Genomic DNA, 17787 nt, shown 5'->3' on the forward strand with positions numbered 1-17787 from the left:
CACCGGTAAGAGGAGTGGAAAAGCTTCATATTGATTGTTGAATATGCTAGAGAAACTTGCGTTGGTTTCACTGAATGTAGTCAATGTGGCGCTTTGCTTTCATACGAGAGCAAAAAGACTGGCATATCGATACTGAGCAGGCATATAAACAGCTGTACTGACAAAAGTGACGATCGTCAAACATTTAAATTGTCATATAAAAGATGTAAATGTTTGTACAGTCTTGTTTAACTTAGATTTCGGTACAAAAAACAGGCTTTAATTTGTTACCATAAATCACCCCTCCCAAGTCCTCACAAATAAAATATGAAATTTCTTGTTTGCTTCGGCCTCGGGCCTGCAAATCAAGTTAATTTGGGGTTGGGCTGGATTTTTTTCGGCCCGATCTTACAACTATTTCTTCATATGGCCACGGTCATCCTCTCCTTAATAAGGTGGAGTAGTCCTGTCTCCTGTGCAAAAAAAACACCACCAAAGCATGCTTTCACAGTAGGCATGGTGTTCTTTCTTGGGATGGTACTCATCATTCCTCTTCCTTCAAACACTGTTGGGTAGTGGAATTATGAACAAAAAGTTTTGGTCTCATCTGACCACAAAAGACCTCTTTTGTATTATCCCAAAAATCATTGCAAACTTAAAATGGACCTTAACGTGCTGGTTTAAGCAGGGGAACTTTTTGTGCCATACATGGTTTCAAAGCATGTTGTGCATTTCCAACAGTCAGTGGTTCCAGCTCTTTTCAGGTCATTGACCAAGTCCTTTTGTGTAGTTCTGGGCTGAATTGTCACCTTTCTTAGACTCATTGAGAACCCACAAGATGATATCTTACATGGAGCTCCACTCCGATTGAGACTGACCATCATGTTTAGCTTCTTCGATTTTCAAATGATAGCTCCAACAGTGGAGCTTTTTTCACCAAGCTGCTAGTCAATTTCTCTGTAGCTTTTTCCACCCTAGTGGAGGTGTACAGTTTTGTCTCTGGTGTCTCTGGACAGCTCTTTGGTCCTGGCCATGTTACAAGTTCAACTCTTACTGATTACTTTTGATGGCTTTTTGCAAGATGGCGGCGCGCACTGACGCAGCGGCTTTATGCTCTCCAGTTTGGTGTCGTTCGTTATCTTACAGTCGCCAGGATTTAATCACTATCGGAAGGATATGCGATACATCCGATTTCACAACAAACTCTCCGGGATCTCCGTGGCTAGCCAGCCCACCCAAAGCACGTCGAAGGCGGCGAAGGGACAGAACACAGAAGCGTGGATGCCAGGCGGGCCTTGCTGCTAAGCTGAAACAACAACCACACTGAGCACCGCTTCCTAGTATCTTTTTGACCAACACCCGATCCATCACCCACAAAATGGATGAGTTGGAACTTCGAATTGCTACCAACAGCTTTGTTAGAAACTGTAATATTATTTTCATCACAGAAACGTGGCTACACCCGCATATCCCCGACGCTGCGGTATCGCTAGCTAGCCGAACGCTTTTTCGGAACGACCGTTCAAAAGAATTAACAGGCAAAAGCAAAGGACTGTGCATGTTTATACATAATGAATGGTGTTGTGACAGTAGGATCATTGACACTCACTGTTCTCCGGATTTAGAGTTATTGGCAATACGGTGTAGGCCCTATTATTTACCGAGAGAGCTAACGGTCGTCATAGTAACGGCTATCTATATACCTCCGAATGCTAACGTTAACACGGCACTTAACCTCCTGCTAACGGCTGTAAACAAACAACAGCTTGACCACCCCGATGGAGTTTTTATTGTCGCTGGTGATTTCAACAAGGCATGTTTAAAGACTGTTTTACCTAAGTTTATTCAATAGGTAAATTGTAATACTAGAGGAGACAAAACTCTTGACCATGTCTATTCTAACATCAAACATGCTTATAAAGCCACTTCCCTCTCTCACCTAGCTAGATCAAATCACCTCTGCCTATCTCTCACCCCCGCTTACACTCCACTCCGGAGGCAAACAACGCCACAAATAAAGATAATAAAAACTTGGCCCGAGGACGCACTCTATCAGCTGCAGGACTGTTTTTCCCGCACCAACTGGGAACTTTTTGTACACGACAACCTCCAGGACTACACGGACTCTGTACTTTCTTACATAAAAAACTGCATTGACAACGCCACTATAGATAAACGAATACGGGTTTTTCCTAACCAAAAACCCTGGATGACCAATGAGACACAGGCACTCATCCAATGCCGTAACACCGCCTTTAGATCAGGGGACAAGATAAAATATAGAGCTGCCAGAGCTGAGCTGAAAAGAGGCATTAAAAAGGCCAAGGCAGCATATACTAAGAAAATTGAGGAGCACTTCACAGAAGGAATACGACATATTACCAACTACAATAACAATAATATGTCTGTTAACGCAGATGCCTCACTAGCGGAGGAATTGAACCGTTTCTTTGCCCGCTTTGAGACTGACAAATCAGACCCAGTCTCAACACCCCCACCACCACCCTGCAGCAATACACTGACGTTCCGGCAACAGGAAGTGAGACTGGTAATGCGGTCTGTGAACACCAGGAAGGCTGCTGGCCCAGACGGAGTAGTTGATAGCCCGCCATATCAGGAATACAATCTCTCCCTCAGTTGACCCTCACCAGTTTGCTTATAGAGCTAACAGGTCCACTGAGGATGCTATCACCATTGCTCTACATACAGCATTGAGCCAGCTGGAACACCATGGGAATTACGTGACGATGCTTTTCATTGACTATAGCTCAGCCTCCAACACCATGAAACCGGACATTCTGACTGACAAACTCCCACCTTGGACTATCCTCCTCCATCTGCTGTTGGATAAAGAACTTCCTAACCAACCGACCACAAACTGTTAGACTTGGTTCCCACCTTTCTTCCTCCATTACACTGAGCACTGGCTCCCCTCAAGGCTGTGTACGGAGTCCTCTTCTGTACACTTATGACTGTACACCAACCCACCAGTCTAACTACATCATCAAATTTGCTGATGACACCACTGTGGTCGGACTCATCTCAGAAGGGGATGAGGCGGCCTATAGAGACAAGGTCAACAAACTGTCTTCGTGGTGCTTGATCTACAACCTCACACTGAACAACACAAAAACTAAAGAAAGAATCCTGGACTTCCGCAAACAGAGCACAGATCTGGCCCCACTCCTCATAAATGGAGTTCGTGTAGACAGGGTCCAGTCCTTTAAATTCCTGGGGGTCCACGTCACGGACAAGCTCTCCTGGTCCACAAACACCACGGCAGTAGTGAAGAAGGCCCAGAAACGACTCCATTTCCTGAGGGTACTCAGGAGGAACAACTTGGACACTAAGCTTCTGGTAACCTTCTATAAAGCCACTGTGGAGAGCATCCTGGCATACGGCATCACCGTGTGGTACGCTGGAAGCACGGCAGCAGACAAAAAGGCCATGCAGAGAGTGATCAACACTGCCCAGAGGATCGTCGGCTGCTCTCTGCCCTCACTGGAAGATATTGCCAGCCCTCGTTACCTCAGCAGAGCCGGGAACATTGTTGGGGACCTGGACCACCCTGGTCACGACCTGTTCCAGCTGCTTCCCTCTGGCAGGCGTAACCGGTCTCACAAAGCACGGACAAAGAGGCTTAAGGACAGCTTCTTTCCCACAGCCATCAGGACTCTGAATTGCAGTAGCACGACACACAATCCCCTCTGTGTAACAACTTCGGGGTGAGGAAACATGAAGGACGTTGGGCGGCGATCTGCCTCCTGCTGGCTGACTGAAGGTAAGTAAGCAGACAATGGGAGGTAAGTGATCCATTTTATTCTTTGTTGGCATCGGTGAGGCAATCCTTTTCGCAGTCGCCGGGAGTTGGTTGCGCTCGGGAGGTGATGCGATGTATCCATCACGGCAGAATGCCAGCAAGTCTGAAACTATCACTTGGTTGGGCTCTTGCCTGAGAAAAGCGCACTTTGTGGAGAAGCACTTTCAATTTCGTCATACGCAGCTGGGTATGATGACAATTAGGCTTTTGTCTAGTCAATGATGATGACAAGCCTAAGTCTGATTTTATTTTTTTATTTAGAAGCAAGCAGAGAGAGCACTGGTTTGTATCTGAGTCATTACTGAGGGACTGGGCGGGCAAGGCCTCAGGGCCTCGTTTCCAAAAGGAGATTTCTGCATCAGAGTTTAAAAATTGATTATCTTTGAAATTCAAGAAGGCAATAAGCCAATGTCGATTTTGAAAGGTGTGTTAGATGTCTTACGGTAGGGATGTTTTAAAAGAAAAATATACCTGTTTGAGTGTGAGGGTCTGATACTTCTCAAAAGCCTCCTGAGGTAGTGAGCCCAACTCTCTGATTTTCTTCATGCACTCCTCCTTTTTCTTAAGCAGCATGCCCTGCCTGTTGGTCATCTTCTCCAGCTCCTTGGTATCATGGTTAATTGCATCGTTTTGTTCCTTTTCGATGTTCTTCCAGCGATCCATACTCTTAATGTGATCCTTGATCTCACTTTCTGTCTTGTCAACCAAAGAGTCCAAATCTAGGAGAGCACATAAGTGATTCTTAGTCTTAGGTGTTAATAGTCAACAATAATTTAAAATACAAATTAACTGTTTTAGTCAATCCATATTGGTATTTTTTGCTTAAAACCTTTATACAATCATTTAAATAACATATCCAGACAATAAGTGCCAGTTTTCTTGAATAGTTTGGCCAGGGGTTGCGACTTGTACTCCAATATAGCATTCCACCAGTATTTTTTACACTAAACCATAAGGGGGCGCGCTAAACATGAGTTTATAATTTCCAAATTTGGCTCTGGGTGTACTTTTGTGTACAGTCATAACGAATATATAGTGGTAGATTAGGTAGATAGGTTTCAGGACCTGCCGCAATAGGTGAATGGGAATCTGATGTTGTTCTTTTAGGATACGTTTATAGAGGCATATGCTATAAAACAGGGGTGGCCAGGTCCGGTCCTCGAGAGCCCCTGTCCGGTCATATCTCCCTCCACCAACACACCTGAATCCAATCATCTGGATCGGTATCAAGCTCCTGGACAGCTTGCTGAGTTGATCATTTGATTCAGGTGGGGTAGAGGAGGGAGATATGGAAAACAGACTTTCCATAATGTAAAGAGGGAGTTGTCTTATCTTTATAGCTTAACAGGACAACAAAAGTACTTTTTAAAGTCATATTTCATATTCTCTTTTCTTGTAAAGTAAGGTAACAGTTAATTTCATTTTGCTTTACATGACCAGTGAAATTTATTCCAGCGTTATTGTAATAATCAGATAAAAAGTGAATTCCAATAAAGAGGCATTCATTCATTTTTGAAACCGCTTATCCTCACAAGGGTCACAGGGGGTGCTGAAGCCTATCACAGCTTCCTGTCTGCAGCCAGAGCGTATTGTGCATTTTTTCCACTCCAATAGTTTCAAATTTGAAACAAAAACTTGTGATACTTATTGTGATAATTATTGATCGACTGATAAATTTTTTTCTATCATGATGACAATATTTGTCATATCGCCCAGCTCTAATTGTACTTGTGTATCTGTATTTCTGTTTAGGGGAGAAAACATGTATTGTGGTAGTAATAATGGGGGTTATCCGACTTCGCTGTTTTTCGTTAAACGCAGCCATGTATATCTATATTAACCGCGATAGTCCAGGGATTACTGTACTGCTATACTTACATTTTTTCATCTTACGAAAAAGTTCTGGAACCAATTAATTTCATAAGTAGAGGTACGACTGTATCTGTAAAAAGGTTCTATTAGCGAGCGGACGCTCGGGCAGGTGGCAAGCTAGATATCACGTTTTTTTTAATTAAAAATGTTCCTACAATATGAACATTTATATGAAAAAATTGTTTTGAATTTTATCAGATAGAAAAATCTCCAGTACAGTGGTACCGTGAGATACGAGCTTAATGTGTTCCGGAACTGAGCTTGTATGTCGATTTACTCATATCTCAAATCAAAATTTCCCATAGAAATGAACTAAAAACAAATTAATTTGTTCCAACCCTCTGAAAAAACCCACAAAAAACAGGATATTGGAATGGAAAAACATTTTTATTTGTTATAATTCGCCTTCTTTTGACAGAGTAATAGATAACTAGTTGTTACGATGTTTAAGAGTACTAAAATTAAACGGATTTCACGGAGGGGAGACGCGCTCGTAACAAACAAATTTAAATGAACTTGGATTATGTTACAGACACACTCAAAAATAAGTTTAATCTAACCTTACACTAAACTTAACAGAAAAAAATGCAACCCAGTGCTCATAGAGACGTTTACGCGAGGGAGTTGCGGCGAGATGATGTTCTCATAAGCAGCCTCTCGCGGCTGTGTCGAATGCTCGTATATCCAAATTTGTCTCAGATCTCAAGGTAAATATTTGCTCGAAATTTTACTCGTATCTCAAATTGCTCGTATGTCGGGACACTCGTGTGTCAAGGTATTACTGTATAGAGCAGGGGTAGGGAACCTATGGCTCGGGAGCCATATGTGGCTCTTTCCATGGGTGCATATGGCTCTCAGGTAAAATATGAGAATCAATGGTGAGAGAGCTGAGTCCCGAACATACTAATAGGAGCATCATTGTGGCGTTGACACTACCTCTACCACCACTTTAATCATAATTTTGTTTTTATTACACTTCTGCATGCATGATATCATTGATACTCATTTATTAGCAACGTCATAAAAATGTTGTCAAAAGAATTCCGAGACTTTTTATACTTAAAAGTGGTGAAAGGACAAAAAGATCACACATTTTCATGTAATTTTACTTTTCAATTCTGAGAATGGCTCTCAAGAAATAACATTAGAAAATATGAATTGTTTATGGCTCTCTCCGTCAAAAAGGTTCCCGACCCCTGGTATAGAGTATATACTTCAGTAAGACTGATTTTTTTTGCCTTTCATTGTGCATTTTTTGGCTATTGCGGCTTATACTGAGGTGCGACTTTGTCCGAAAAATATCGTACGAGAAAACTAAAATACAGTGGTACCTCTACTTATGAATACTTCTGCATACCAAATTTATGTTACGATTCTTGATAGGAAAAACGTCCCAAGATACAAAAATCACCACCAAAACATGAATACAATTACGGTATTGTTTTTTTTAATTGTCGTGGTCAAGTTGCTTTCCATTGGCTATCACTCAATACCTCGCTGGCCTCCCATTGGCTAGAAGGAAGCCAGGTCTCAATTAGCCGAGATTAGCGGGCTGTAGACAGATGCTAGCTACAACCGGGTTCAAAAGAGGTAATGGTACCAGTCCGACCCGAAAACGGTATGCTCTAGGCAGGCTCAAAAGCTGGCCTGAGCATATTAGTGGCCACCGGCGGAGTATGAACGCGACCGTCCGACCAGAAGCCCCCTTTCCGGGCACTTTTTCAACTTATTCCGGGACAATGGCGCAGCCACGCCAGCGGTGAGTTCCTTTTTGCCTTGGAGCCAGGAAAATTATAAAGTTGTTAAAGGCACACAATTACAGCAAAAGTAACTATATTTACTAATTTGTTGAGTTGTGTCTTTACATGCATGGACAGTAATCCGCAAAGTAGGCTCACCCCTAATTAAATTATTATTATTTTTTTCTTCAGTGCTGAGTTCTAGTAGCAAGCGGAGGACAGGGGAGTGGCTTCTGCTTGCAAGTTTTAGAGTGGATTTTCACATTTTTATGAACTTAAAAAAAAAAAAATAACAAAAAAAATCTCCCCCAGAAAAAAAAACACGATGTAGTGAAGCCACGATAGTTAAAGCCGCGATAATCGAGGGATTACTGTACGCATGTTTATTGTGATCCTTCACCAATTCGCAGCTTCAAAATTTGCGCCATCAGTACATCATGTTTTTTAAATATCTTAATTATAAAAAAAAGTTCATAAAAAAGCATTTCTACTCACGAAACTCCAAATTATGAAACACCTTCTGCGACAAATTTCTAAGGAGAATAAGACCTTGTGGATATTAATTTATTGTACTATTTACTATATGGAAAAATTTAATTGCAATAAAGTAGTGTTTTAAACCAAATTTCTCCAAGTAACAAATTTTAGTGGTTTAACTTTGATCCCACATTATTTTTGTTCAAGCTCATCATACTGTGAAAACTGGATTGACCATACCTTCTGATCGTGACAATGTCTCTTTGACTCGTTTGTTGATTGCATCCAGTTCAGAATTTGTGGCTGTGAGTACAGTGCCTCCTTCAGTCTCTCGCAACTCGTTTAGCTCCTGTGTTTGCAGTTCAAAACAAGTTAATCTGTCATACAAACCCCTATTCTGCATTACATGACCAGTGAAATTTATTCCAGCGTTATTGTGATGATCAGATCAAAAGTGAATTCCAATAAAGATGCATTCATTCATTTTCTAAACCGCTTATCCTCGCAAGGGTAACGGGGGTGCTGGAGCCGATCACAGCTGACATTTCGGACACGAGGCGGGGGACACCCTGAATAGGTGGCCAACTGATTGCAGGGCACAATGAGACAGACAACCATTCACGCTCACACTCATACCTAGGGGCAATTTAGTGTCCAACCAGCCTACCATGCATGTCTTTGGAATGTGGGAGGAAAACCATGCAAAAACTGTGACTCTGACGCGCTAACCACTCAGCCGCAGGGTCTTTGTTTTTCATTCATCATTTTTATAGTTATTTCGAAAAATATTCCATTTGCATAATCATAAAAAGTCCTCCGTCTCGTGCCCAAAGTCAGCTGGGATAGGCTCCAGGATCCCCCTGTGACCCTTGTGAGGATAAGCGGTTTAGAAAATGAATGAATGACTATAAAGCAACTTGTCAATTTGTGTATGAAGCTAATATAATTCAGGAGGGGACAAAATCATTATTTCCCCTTCTGACAGAACATTGTAAGCCACACTATACCTGCTCCACTTGATCAAGACGTTTCCTCAAATTCTCATTAAGGTACGTCTCCACTCGGGTCATGATGCCCTCCAACTTGATTCTCTCGTTCAGTAATTGCCGGTTGTCCTGTCGATGTTACAAAACCCCCAAATTAATTTGTGCTACTGGTCTTCCTTTGACAAGCAAGATACCAGCTACTGTGTGTCTTCACCCAAAACACCAAGGGCCAGTTTACATGGTGACGCTACAATCGGATAAACAAAAAACACCCCATTACATCTTTATGTTCACATGACTACGTTCTTGGTTCAAATAATGCCGGAATTCCACATGAAAGCAATGTAGTATTCATGCCATGTAGTATAGGACAGCACAGTTTGACAACACCACAGCCAATACACACATTTCCTAGACATCATCCTTCTCAGCTCAGGTTGAGTGTCGATACAACCAACACTGTTTTTCAATATTTCTAACTGTGTAATGGTAAGTGCAAACTCAAGTTTTCTGTTTGGATGGTCGTAAAGTTAGAATTACTACTTAGCGTTAGTGGAATACAAAACATAAAAAATATTAACGAAACGTCAGCTGGGAACTAATCACGCTAATTTGACTGCACTTACTTTTTATTTTGCACGAGTTGTAAATACAATACTACCTTTGTCTTACCTTGGCATTTAAGACTGTGCATGTGTGTAAAAGAATTAAATAAATACTACATCCATACGACAAAATTATATAGAAACAAAAATGGGTATGTATTTATTGTTGAGTTCTTCTGAAAGAGCCACGAAATACTCTGACATTTAAAACTTTTCTCCTCATCATATTATCCATTGAAGATTAGCCCCACATCCCCCAAACAACCATAGCATTCAAAAGTGAGCATTTTATTCAAAAAGCGGTAAAACAAAAAAAGGGCCAAAGAAATTAGGCAGGTGCAATCTTAAAGGACAAAGAAGCCTAAGTGGGGAGGGAAGGCCTTCTGGAACATGAAGATCCCCACGCCAAGATCGAGCTACGTGGAAAAGCAAGCATTAAGGGCTGGACACCCCGCATGCTATGTGCCCGTCAACAGCACTAGTTTGTCAACAAAAACTCTTGCTGGTTACACAATCAAAACTACTGTATAGTGGGTTTCCAGGAAACAGTCCCACTTTCATGATTTTTTACACACCAATTAATTGATGGAATCATGACAATGAGTATTCAATAATAAACAAACATGATTCACGTGGATCTCCCCAACTATCAAAATTGTACTCCAAAAGTCATTTATATTTGTTGCCATCTGCTTTCTTAAAAACCAATGGCATCACAAGAATACAGACGCTAAGCAGGGGACATATGCCTCAATGTAAAAAGTATACTCATTGTATTTATCACGGAATACTAAATTGAAAGTGGGTCAGATGATTAAGAAAGTCACAAAGAACATTATATTTTATAGTACAAGTTCAAACCAGAGGCTGACGCACCATAGCACAGCCCCGGTGACTCAAATAAGGCAAGTCAGTTGTTGCAGGGATGCATCTTGGGCTTCATTCACATAGGATCTACTGGATGGTAAATATCTTAAATTTACAACCTCAACTCCACAAGCAAACCTGGCGATTGACAATCTAATAATTTATCATCTGAAAATAAAACTAATTTTTCACTGGTTTTGGCAATGCTGTCAGGAACGTTAGCTAAAAGCTTGTTTTGGTTCCCATGCCATTGACTAGGGCAGCTAGCCCGCATCCTAACCCTAACCAACTTACAATGGTATATTTTACGTCAGTTTAGTTCAAATAACAACAACTCATTGGCCAAACGCCATGGTACTTGATCAAAGCAGTTTTGAGGAAGTAGAAAAAAAGACTACTTACTGGCTGCTTAATTTCTATTTGTGTGTACATACAATTCATTTCATCACTTCGTTGGACGGAAAAAAGTAGAGGCATTATATTAGCAGTGTACGTGTTGTTCCAATTTCCTACACAACGTAATTACCATTTTCCAATAAATCGATTGAAAGTGTGCGAAGACGCCATACACCAGTGATGCCACTCGGTAACAACCAAATACAATAGAATATACAGTAGGAGTAGCCAAAAGATTACACATAGGGCAGCAGTGGGTGGAGGATTTCATTCCAACCAAACAAAACATCAGCTTTTCACCAATCTGGTGTCTTCTAAGTGTAGCCACCTAATTTCTGTCTGGTACTGCTTGTTTTAGCAGAAACCTTATTGGTTATGATGTCTGTGCTGGATCGGTGTTACGATTAGCTTGTTCGTGGAATGTGGTTGGACCCAAATGCAGGGAATCAGTCAATGGTCGAGTGGAATGGAATACTTTCACAAAACATTAATTACTTCAGGCAGGAGTCTTTAGAAAATAACAAGGACTTAAAAATCAAATCTGACGTGAAACACGGGGTAACGAGGAAATTGGCGTGGGAACGTGGCATGGTACAAACAAAGCAGATGATCCGACAAATGACTAACTAACACATGGGGTAGACAGACAGGGTTGATCACAAAGTACATGAAGCTGGTTACGAGAGGAAGGGAAGCCTGGAGGGCTATCATAGTAATCCATCCCAACAATAATATTTCTGTTTTATGTTTGCCCACCTTGCTTCTCAATTAACAGGGTATTATGCTCATTGGGTGGAGGAATATTCGTACGAGTGATTGTGACTTCCTGGAATATAAACGATGGATACTGAAAATTACTTGTAACAAGATCGTCAGCTCAAGCTTTTAAAAAATGGGTTACCGTATTTTGTCGCATATAAGCCGTATTTGTAACTAAAAAAATGATGACTGAATAAAGGGTAATGCTTACAGTCTTACTATACTCTTTAACCAGTTGATGTCGGCAAATTAACATTTACTATTTGTTGGTTAGTTTCTGTTTTGCAGTAAGAAAACAACCATTACTGGATGAATTACTAACTTCCTTATGATATTAACCCTAATAATGTACTTTTGATTCATACAGTATCTCAGAAATACCACATGCGATTATTTTCCCTTCAAAGTAACACATTTGTATTCCCTCTTAAAACCATGAATATGAAGGTGAAAATTGTGAATCACGGGGTGGCTTATACGCGAGAAATTGTTAAATTCAACAATTTTAAGGTAATTTTAAGGTTGCGGCATATATGCAAGAAAATACGGTAAGCCATAAAACTGGGTTCAGTGCACCCCTAATAAAGACAATTTTAACATTTACCCTATTAGTATGCCCATTATTTCACACACTAATAGTGGCAACACTGCAGAAGCATGCGTCAAAGGCTCTGTCCTGTGCAGCTGAGTAATACAAATGGGGACTACTTGAGGTTTTTTTTTTAGGTGTGAATTGAAAGACTAGGCACGGAAAAATTATCACAGGAACTTCCCACACACAGCTGGCATCTGCTCCTTTTTCTACACAGGTCATTTTAATGTACCAAAAGTAGCAGCGGTGGCAACAGAAAAAAATACAAAATACCCATTCTATTTGAGCCAGACATAATTTAATATTAATCGATTTTGATCTTGGAAAGGGCTTTTAAAGCAAGGCGACTTCAAGCTAGTCCTCATCCTCCCCTCTCACCTGCTGAAGCTGACGGATCTCATCATTAAGATCATCCACACGTCTCTGGTCCTCCAAACTAAGCTGGGAGAGTAAATCTGTTCCCAACTCATCCTTTAGTGACTCTCTGGTGGACTCCATAGCGTGAAGGCTGGCTTCCAGACTCTGAAGACTCCGTTGCTGTATAAAAAAAAAAAAATAAATAAATAAATAAAAAAACAAGGACTTTTTAACACTTTATAGGGCACTTAACTCATTCATTAACTGTCACAGAAAGTCATAGAAAGCCAATCTAGCAATGAATTGATCATTCGCTGCCAGGATTGGCTGTCTATGTCAAAACATGAAATACAGTGATACCTCTACAAACGAGCAGCTCGAGATACGAGGAACATTTCGAGCAAATAATTATCTCTAGATCCGAGAAAAATTTTGAGATGCGAGAAAGCCAGGTGGCCAAGACATGAGAGGCTGTTTATCATTAGAGCGCACTGTATTTTTTGCCGCATCTCTTTCGTGTATAACAGATATCTACGAGCACTGGATGATATCGTGTCACTTGGAAATTCCTTGGGGCTGGAGGTTAACGAGGCAGATGTGAATTATTTAATCGCCGAGCACCACGAAGAACTGATGACACAGGATTTAATCGAGCTCCAGGAGAGTGAACATTTGGAGGTGTTGCGGGAACTCGTAGCGAGGAGTAAGTGGAACAGGGGGGTCGCCTGGCTACAAAGGATATCAAAGACATGCTAGCGAAGTGGCAAGAGTTTTCTGATTTTGTAGAAAAGAGGCACCCTGACAAGCTGGCAAGTGGTCGCGCGTTATCGTATTGTGAGAACATTTGTGCGTGTCATTTTCGAAAAATTTTGAAGGGAAGGCAAAAACAAACAACTCTTTGTGTTCCTTTTACAAACTCCCGCTGAACGTCCGGGTGGAGTCAACCCGGAGAACAAAGGTAAAAAAAGTTAAAACTAAATTAGAATTCAGTTTTGTGTAGTTACATTAAACATGTTTGAGTGTGTCTGTATACATCAATCCAAGTTAATTTAAATTTGTTTGTTCTGTTAAGAGTGCGTTACAGCAGAAAGTCCCCCCCTCCCGCCTGCCTCTATGTCCCACTCTCTGTACCCTCCACAAAATCCATCTAATTTTAGTTCTATTAAACACATTTTATTACTATTAAACCACTAGTTGTGTTACTTTGTTAATAGATGGCGAATTAAACGTATGTTTGAGTGTCTGTATATATTAATCCAAGTTAATTTAAATTTGTTTGTTCTGTTAAGAGTGCGTTACAGCAGAAAGTCCCCCGCCTGCCTCTATGTCCCACTCTGTGTACCCTCCGCGAAATCCGTCTAATTTTAGTTCTATTAAACACATTTTATTACTATTAAACCACTAGTTATGTGTTACTTCGTTAATAGATGGCGAATTAGAAGAAATAAAACATTTGTTCCAATCCAATATCCTGTTTTTGGTGTTTTTCAGAGGGTTAGAACGAATTAATTTGTTTTTAGCTCATTTGAATGGGAAACGTTTCATTCGAGTTACGAGAAGATCTACATACGAGCTCAGTCCCGGAACAAATTAAGCTCGTATGTAGAGGTACCACTGTATGTGGACGCCAGATCTTCATGGGTAAATTGTTGTTTATTAAATTGACAAGTTAGACACTTGCCCAATAAAAGCTTTGATTCTCAAATAGTCAGTTGCCCTAAAAGGGTTGATTATGATTTAATTGAGAAACAATTTTGACTTGGATATCGGACCATTTTTGTATCAGTTCCTTACCTTTGGCATAAAAGTCTTCTCTGACTGCTGCCTCTTCTCTTTCAGCATCTTCATCTCTGACAGGATACTGTCACGGGAGGCTTTGAATTTCCTCTGCTGTGTCTCAATCTGCTGCATCTGGTTCATCAGCTGGTCGATTTCATTGTTGATGCGTAAAAGAGGAGGCTAAGGAACTCTAACATGTACTGTAATACAATTTTCAGGATTTGTTTTAATAGTCAATAGTAAACAGAATTGCTTCAGGTTAGACCTGGGGGATTAAAACTAACACAAATGATCATCAAATATTTTTTGTCAACAATAATAAACTTTCGCTAAACGTCAATAACTGTAAACTGCAATTACACCACTTGAACACCACAAAAACAGGGAGTGATCTTGCCCTTTCCTGTTTTCTTTGGATATTTCGCATTGCGCACATAACCTTGTGGAGAAAGACTACGCCGAGCCTATTCCAACGTTTTTTAATCTCTTCCTAAGTGTCCTGTCATCTAAGGCATCAAATGAAGCCAATAAAAAACAAAACATGATGAAAGTGAAGTTGCTAGATATGTTGAAGGTAGGCAATAAGTATGCCCATGTAGCAAGATATCCTTTTCCAAGGACACCAAGCGAGTGGTAACCACTAGGAATGAGGGGTTAAGTTCATCCAATTTCTTGGGTTATTTTCCTTTTTTTGTGGCCACGTGAGGTAAATTGTTTCTTTTTGTGAGGATGAAAATAGTCTGCATGCCTATAAAACAATGTCTTCACTTGATAATTTTATTTATTTCATATTACACATCAAATTTTGTTTTTTAAGTCAATTTTTTTAAAATAAAGATGCTTGTCAACATTTCTCAGGTTTTTATTATTCATTAGTTTTCATAGTGTCTTATCTTCATCACCCATCACACATTATCACCCAAGATGGCGCCGTCAGGCGGCAGCCGGTGGCAGTAGCTCTGTCCACTTTGTTTTTCGTGTTTTACAGCCTTTCTATCGTTTTTATTACTGTTAGATTTATTATGGAATGTTTCTATATGTGTTGTAAGCATTTTTAATAAGTAATAAGGCTATAAATTAATTCATGGGACCACAGACACTTTTCCTCCCCATCGTCTCCTCAAGGCCCCACAGCTCGAGGACACATTGTTTTCGGACGCTTTTCGGCAAAACACAACGGGACTGTTTTGACGGGACTCCAGCACCAGATGGCGATAATCGCATTATTGTTTGAAAATACGGATGCTTTGTTTACATTATAATACTGCTTTGTTTACATTATAATACTGCTTGGTTTACTTTAGAATGCTTTGTTTACCTTATAATGAAAATATTATGCAATTCCTCACACCGTTGTTTGGGTGCCTTGTTCAACTTTTATGCTTACTTCGACTATTCTCACACAGTTGTTTTTCTAACAATCTAGGGCAGGGGTCTCGAACTCAATTTACCTGGGGGCCGCTAGAGGCCGAGTCTGGGTGAGACTGGGCCGCATCAGGATTTCCACAAGAAAAGCACTGATAAAACATTCCAACGTTATCAAATATCTTTATTTTTTAACAAAAAATAATGAATTAAATAAATTAACTTAAAGATGAATAAAAAATAAATCAATCAGTAATACAAAACCAAATAATACTAATGAGCATACAGTAGATATACACTGGCTGGCTAAGTAGAGAAAATGAATTATTTTTATTCCGTTTCAAATGTCTGTATTAACAGCTCTTTAACCTTTAACTTTCTGAACTTGAATGGAACATTGAACATGAAATATTCTGAACACGGCTTCTCTTGCCTACTCCTTGCTGCTAGAGACCTGGCAGCGCTTCTTCTCACATAGTCACATTTGGCTTGAGGGAGGAAGCAGTGGAGACCCTCAGTAGAGCTTGAAGATGCTCATCAGTAAGTCTGGACCTGTACTTGGACTTATTGAAGTTCAAGGTGGAGAAGAGCTTCTCACACAAGTATGTGCTCCCAAAAAGGCACATGGTCCGCTTGAACCTTCGGGAAAGTTCAGGGAAGCTGGGGTTCAACTCTCAAAAATTGCCCAAGCTTGTCTGCTTCTCCACTCACCTCCCTGAACTTGGCTTTGAGTCCAGAGTTGCACTGCAGGTCAATGAGCTCCATTTGAAGCTCAGGAGGGGCATCTTGCACATCAAAGGAGAAGGGGTCCGCAAAAATTTGAAATGTGGCTTTGTGTGTCTTGAAGTCTGCAAATCTGTGATCAAATTCCTCCTGTAGCTTCGAAATGGCCTCAACATACTTCTCACCACTGAATGGTGTGCCTGCATCCACGAGAGCCTTGCATGCTGGGAAATGGCAAAGGTTTGTCTGAGAGAGCTGGGCTTTCCATAACACAAGTTTAGTGCAGAATGCTCTCACGTTGTCATAGGCAGCACTGACAAGTTGCCCCTGGCCTTGTAGCTTCTTGTTCAGTACATTAAGCTCATGTGTGATATCAACAAGAAAAGCCAAGTCCATGAGCCATTTGGGATCACTTAGCACAGGATCAATCAACTCACAAACGGCGTAGCTAGCTTTGACTGCTGCATTACTGTCTTTGGTAGCCTTCTTGAAGAAATCCTGTTGCCTCAGAAGACGTGTTTTAAGACTGGCAACCTGGTTGGCTCTCTCATCTCCCTGGTATTTTTCGTACTCCTCAGCATGTCTCGTAGTACAATTACGTTTCAAATTGTATTCCTTGTGCACCGCAACTTATTCAGTGTAAATGGGACACGTCGGGGTGCCCCTGTGTTCAACAAAGAAATATTGCACTCCCCACTTTTCTTGAAACTGTCTGTGCTCATCACCGACCTTTCTCTTCACGGCAGGCTTTGAAAGAGACATCTCTGGGGCTCTGTAATATGTTTTTCCACTTGGAATGAGTCTCGGGTTGATCTTTCACATTCAGTCGCGCGGGTTTGAGGCGCATGTGCACTTTCGCTCTCCGTTTCAATCGCGGAGATGGCTACAGACACTGACACAGGCTGGATCACGGATCATAGCGCCTCATTCAGTTCTATGCTGAGAGCAGCGGAGGAGTGTGCGCGCCGAGCGGAGTGATCGGCCTCACGGCTTCTCCTCCGCCCAGCTGATTGGAGGAATGAATGAGTGAGTGAGCGAGGCACTGGATAGCCCGGCCGATGTCCCGCCCTCCAGAGCCGTATACCTCACCGTGATTGGTTCATTCAGCTCCGAACCAAAGTTTCCTCTAATTTTTTGTTGGTCTGAGCAGAAAGACAACCTCCCTGAGCGCACTGAGTACCAGTGTGAGCGACATCATCGGTACTCGGATGATTCGCCTAAAGACGTTTCGCCGACGGACGTTTGACAGACGGGCAGGTCGCCGAATGGACCTTCCACCGAACGTTCATTCGGCCGAACGGAGGTTTCGCCGAAACGGGATTCGAACGCTCGCCCCGCCGGATCGTGTGTGTACAAGTTTTTCAACCTCGGCCCGCGGGCCATATACGGCCCGTTAGGATTTTTAATCCGGCCCGCCGCCGGTGTTGTCCAAATTATAGTAAAAATCAATGTTCGTCTACCATCAATGGCA

General features: G+C 41.3%; 1 protein-coding gene across 3 annotated transcripts in view; it reads right to left on the reverse strand.

Annotated features, from left to right (window-relative positions):
- smc3 (structural maintenance of chromosomes 3) overlaps positions 1-17787 on the reverse strand; it is a 116705-nt gene that overhangs the window by 6586 nt on the left and 92332 nt on the right. For all 3 annotated transcript variants that reach the window (XM_077606376.1, XM_077606374.1, XM_077606373.1), the window contains 5 exons: positions 14244-14395; positions 12471-12629; positions 8895-9002; positions 8128-8236; positions 4271-4518 (listed from right to left, as the gene is read on the reverse strand). In XM_077606376.1, coding sequence (XP_077462502.1) covers positions 4271-4518; positions 8128-8236; positions 8895-9002; positions 12471-12629; positions 14244-14395 — 776 coding nt within the window. The remainder of the gene's footprint in view (positions 1-4270; positions 4519-8127; positions 8237-8894; positions 9003-12470; positions 12630-14243; positions 14396-17787) is intronic.

The sequence above is a fragment of the Stigmatopora argus genome, chromosome 7 (genome assembly GCF_051989625.1).
Source record: "Stigmatopora argus isolate UIUO_Sarg chromosome 7, RoL_Sarg_1.0, whole genome shotgun sequence".
Classification (NCBI taxonomy): domain Eukaryota; kingdom Metazoa; phylum Chordata; class Actinopteri; order Syngnathiformes; family Syngnathidae; genus Stigmatopora; species Stigmatopora argus.